The sequence below is a fragment of the Bison bison genome, unplaced genomic scaffold (assembly GCF_000754665.1).
Source record: "Bison bison bison isolate TAMUID 2011002044 unplaced genomic scaffold, Bison_UMD1.0 scf7180017864508, whole genome shotgun sequence".
Taxonomy (NCBI): Eukaryota; Metazoa; Chordata; class Mammalia; order Artiodactyla; family Bovidae; genus Bison; species Bison bison.
Genome location: NW_011495064.1, coordinates 3,078,113 through 3,083,260, shown reverse-complemented (window position 1 = coordinate 3,083,260; position 5,148 = coordinate 3,078,113). Strand labels below are relative to the sequence as shown.

Here is a 5,148-nt window from a genome sequence, read left to right as displayed (position 1 = left end):
TTTGCTAGAGCGAGCAGCCCCCAAAGGCTTTGCCCTTATTTTAGAAGGTATTCGGTGCTGTCAGCTTCTGAACCTTTCACGCTTTTGTGGTATAAATCTGCTTCTTAGCTTTTCCCATTTCTGGCTTATACTTCAGCTTATCTCTTGTGTCAAGTCCATTCTAGTTCTGAGACCCTTTACTTCCCAGTTTTCAGAATTCTGTTTTGCCCTTCCTCTCTTTGTGCAGGTCTAGGTCTTAAAAATTTTTTTTGTTTTAGTAGGATTTGGGGAGGAGCAAAAATAAATAAGGAGGTCCAGTCTACCAGATTTTCTCATGTATTTAGTTCTCGCTTGTAATTCTATGGTTCTCTAAACTGCTTCAGCTTCTTTTTTATTTATTTACTTATTTTGGCCACACTGTGTGGCATGTGGGATCTTAGTTCCCTAACTAGGGATCAAACCCATGCCCCCTGCAGTGAAAGCACAGAGTCTTAACTGCTAGACAGACAGGGAAGTCCCTTCAGTGTCTTTTTGAGTGAAAAAGGGGACGGAGTGACTGGATAGAGAATGGACTCAAATGGGACTCTGGCCCTTGTCCCTTTGGCTGTCTCAGCTCAGAAGTCAAGGGGTTTCTCCTGCCAGCTGGAAGCACACTTTAGCAGAATGGGTTAATATGTCACATTAATTCTCAGAGTCTTTAAAGATGATTAGAACAGCGTGGCAAGTACAGTTAACCCTTGAACAACAATGGGGTTAGGGATGGTGACCCTCCCAGCAGTTGAAAATCATGTATGACTTATGTAATTTATAGTTGACCTCTGGATCTGTGATTCCACATCTCAGATTTAACCAACTCTGATCGTATAGTACTCTTGAGAAACAATCCACATATGAGTGGACCCTCATATTGTTCAAGGGTCCACTGTCCACTGAAGTCGGGTGCTGCACTTGGACTAGTCCCGAGGGGGAAGGGGGAAGGACTCGAGGCTCGTGGGAGCAGTGACCCAGCAGTCCTGTCTGCTAATAGAGGATCCTCCCCCTTCTTTGCAGATTCCCTGGGTCCTCTCCTAGCTCCCCTGGATTGTGGTGTGGGGAGAACTCCTCCCAGGTGGGGACTTCCTGCCCCAGGGTGTTCCTGGGAGCCCTGAGGATTTGGTTCTTCCCCTGCAGACTTCTGCATGAATCCCCAGACAGTCCTGCTCCTGCGGGTCATCGCCGCCTTCTGCTTTCTGGGCATCCTGTGCAGCCTCTCTGCGTTCCTTCTGGATGTCTTCGGGCCCAAGCATCCCGCCCTGAAGATCACCCGTCGCTATGCCTTCGCCCACATCCTCACGGGTAAGCCTGGGCCACTCCCAGTGTGGAACCGACTGCCACGGGGCCGGGGCATCCTGTCTGGAGTCGCAAGTGGGGACCGAGGGCTTTCCACGCGCAGACAGTTCCTGCTGCTCGTTCCAGCTATGGCCTTTCACAGAGGGGCGGCATGGGGCAGCGGGGCAGACCCACTCGGCTGAGCCGGAGGGAGCAAATGTTGTTAGAACTTCTAAGAGCTGTCATCATTCTCCAAGAATGGGATCTGAAGCTCGGCTGGGCTCATGGGGCCCAGAAGGAGCCAGAGAGGAAACACTGTGTCTCCCTGGAACGCACGGTTTCAGATTCCCTCTCCTCACCACTCCTGTAGACCAGGCTGCTCTGCTGGTAAAAGGCTTCTCTTGTCCCTCATGACGGGGCTGCTGTGTTGATTTGACCTGGGTTAGTACTGACTCTGATACCTATTCCTCTTAGGCATCCAATGACCTCCAGCAGGCCTAGCAGCCCAATTCCGAATTCTTAAGACAGAGAGAATCTGACCGGCCTCGGCAGGGTCAGGCCTCTGTCCCCAACCCTGGCCATACGAGCTCCCCGGCACTGGGTGTGGGGGCAGGCAGCTTCTCTGAGAATGGGGTTTGGGTGGGAAGGCTGCAGCTGGTTCAAGCACCCAGGCTGCGGGGTGCCTGCCAACCCCCTTTTCCCTCTGTCCCCCCAGTCCTGCAGTGTGCCACAGTCATCGGCTTCTCTTACTGGGCTTCCGAACTCATCCTGGCCCAGCAGCAGCAGCATAAGAAGTACCACGGGTCCCAGGTTTACGTCACCTTTGCCGTTAGCTTCTACCTGGTGGCTGGCGCTGGCGGGGCCTCCATCCTGGCCACAGCGGCCAACCTCCTGCGCCACTACCCCACGGAGGAGGAGGAGCAAGCGCTGGAGCTGCTCTCGGAGATGGAGGAGAACGAGCCCTACCCGGCAGAGTACGAGGTCATCAACCAGTTCCAGCCGCCCCCGGCCTATACACCGTAGTGCCCACCGTGGGCTTTGGTCCTGGGCCGCCCTCCCCACTCTACAGCGCCGCCCCCACCCAGAGGTGCTCCTTTCCCCAGCAGGTCTCACTGGTAGGATCCTGACCACCGCCACCAACCTTCCCCAGGAGAGGCTCTACCTTTGGGGCTGTTCCTGGATCCCCACTCTCGAAACCTGGGGTTCACTGATTTTAGATAACACACTCTTTTCCCTCTTGAACCTGCCTCTCCCTCCACGGTCACTAGTCATTACAACCAGGGACGGTCATACACGTTTCCCCCTTTGTGGGCCTGATCTCTGAGGCTGAGATTTTTCCCTGGGGTTCTGTTAGCAGTGGACAGTGCCTGATGGAAGAAGCATCCCTGGAGCTCAAGAGAAAGGGGACCATGCCCCGCAGGCTCGCCTTGTAGCTGTCCCCATGTGTCCCCTAGCGGTAACTCTGGACCGAGCCCCTCTCCCGCCCCTTCTGGGAAAACCCAGCACAGGGCCGCCCACTCTGTGGATTTCTCTGCACTTTAGTCTTTGGACTGCCCGTCACATGGGTCCTGTTTTTGCGGGAAGAAGGGATGGCCTCCAGGAAGCAGAGCACATGCCCGCCCCGCCCATCCCTGCTGGTGGCCTGAGACCCGGTGGGGACAGTGGGTCTCCTGAGGCCTGGAAAGGACCAGTGTGAAGAGGGCCGCATCTCCCCAGCCCCATCACCTCTTAAAATGTGAGTGGTTTTAAAAGGGAAAAACAGCCAAGCAACACCACCAATACTCTTTTTAAACTAGTGACGAGAACGTCGTCTGTTGATCCCATTCCTTCTGGCCCTGCAGCGTTTGGGGCCACTGTCCCTTCCAGTCCCTGGCCATTGCTCCCCGAATCTCTCCCGACAGAATGCAGCCCTCCTCCGTCCCCCTCTCCCTCCCTCCCAGTGACCGTGGCCCCTGGGGGCCTTCCTGTGGGACCCAGAGCTGCATCATTGCCCGGCGGTGGGCTGAGGACTGTGGCCTGGCTGGCTGGCCAGCGTGGTGCTCCTCAGGACTGCAGCGCTGAGACATAACCTGGCCTCCAAGTAGAAACAGGGGCTGCAGCAGGGCAGGAAGCCCACCGCCCTCCACATAGGAACCACAACCAGGGGACCCCAGCTGCGTGAGGCGTCAGAGCCGCCTGGTCAAGACGAGTAGACCTGCCTGTGTCCTTCAAGCTTGGCGGGTCCCCTGGACTGTGACTTGGGGCGGTGGCTTGCTGCACACCCCCTCCCCTTCTTGAATGTACTCTGGTCTCACAGTGTGCTACCAGCTCTTTCTTGCCCGGCCGTCACCGGCTGTCTTGTTTGCCACACATGGCCCTGGATCAGCTGAGTTTTCTGCCCTGAGACCTGGGGCATCAAGTGGGAGAAATCTGAGCGCTTCGGTGCGGATCCAGATGGCCACGCTTCTTGGGAATCAGTGTCCAGGGTTGAGCAGAAAAGCAGACAGATCTTCGTGTCCTTCACAGGCCATAGACAGAGTAAGACTGGAGAACGGACACCATCGTTGACCTGTGGCTCGAAGGGACTGCCATGTCCCCTGTCCTTCCATGGCCAGACTGCCCATAGGTGTCTAGACAGATGTCCGTGTGGGCAGTGAAAGCCATGCCTGTGCCTGAGTGAGCGGCCTCCTGGGGCTCAGTGTGATGCCAGAGCGTCCCATGGCGACTCACACTCTTCCGGACTTTTCTCTCAGGCAAGAATGCGTGATACCTGAGCACAGTCATGGAGCTCAAATCAGTCTCATCTTGCTGTAACGTGCGAGTTTGTCTTTGGAGGATTTCCAGGGCGTGGACAGCTCTCTCTGACCCTGGGGGTCTGAGCTGGCAGACAGGAGACCGGGCACTGAACACGCATGCCAAAGTGACCGGTCATCTCACGAGGACCCACACCCAGGACCCTGTGAGCCGTTCCACATGGTTCAGAATCCAGTTTTTATTCGCTCCCCAAGCCTCTAGCCTTTCTTTCTCTTTCCCTTGCCCTCCTGACACTGATAGTTGTCATATAAACTCCCCTGGTTGTGTTTTTTTTTTTTCCTAGAAAAAAAAATTAAAAAGCAAAACAAAACAAAAAACCAGAAACCACAAATAAGAATGCAGTTGCCAGTGGCTCCCTGTCATTTTTCTGTCCCAGTTTCCCCAATTTGGTTTGTTCCCTGCCTGTGGGAGAAGCAGGAGAAATTGAAGAAGGGAGTTCCCCGGCGGTCCTGTGACTGGGACTCCACACTTCCACTGCAGGTGCACAAGTTCAGTCCCTAGTCAGGAAACTAAGATCCTCTGTGGCATGGCCACACACAAAACAAATTGAGGAAGTGTGCCATAATTTTTAAAAAGTTAGAAGGAACTTGACTCTGCTTGTTCCATGCGAGGCATCCGCACCTAAACAGTCCTCTAATCCTGACAACTTCCACCCCGAGGTTCCAAGGCTGGGAACCAAGGATGCCTCCCCCCAGGTCTTGACTTCAGACCCTGAGCTCTTCCCTCTATATCCCATGAGCTGCAGAAGAGCATGGCTTCAGAAGTCCAGCCCTTGTGTGCACAGACTTCAGGGCCAGGACTCACAGAAGAAGATGCACGTTCTTTAGAAGCCATGGGGAATGATCCCTGATGGTTCCCCACATTCCCTTTATCCATTCACAGTGTCAGCTAGCACCCGGGCCCCAGTGTGCATCACAGCGACAGAGCTCAGGGCTCCCTGGAAGGAGCAGCCCACTTGGCCTTTTCATTATTATTATTATTACTGGGGAGAGTACACATGTCTCTCAGGAGCTGGGAATGTGTTCTTTTCTTCTCTCATTTCATTTCAGACACTTAATGAAAGGTGCT

General features: G+C 54.5%; 1 protein-coding gene across 1 annotated transcript in view; it reads left to right on the top strand.

Annotated features, from left to right (window-relative positions):
* The window catches only part of TMEM127 (transmembrane protein 127), a 13,093-nt gene extending 8,676 nt beyond the window's left edge, over window positions 1-4,417 (top strand). The window contains exons 3-4 of the mRNA XM_010829583.1: window positions 1,150-1,314; window positions 2,003-4,417. Coding sequence (XP_010827885.1) covers window positions 1,150-1,314; window positions 2,003-2,310 — 473 coding nt within the window. The 3' untranslated portion in view covers window positions 2,311-4,417. The remainder of the gene's footprint in view (window positions 1-1,149; window positions 1,315-2,002) is intronic.
* Window positions 4,418-5,148: the final 731 nt, after the last annotated feature.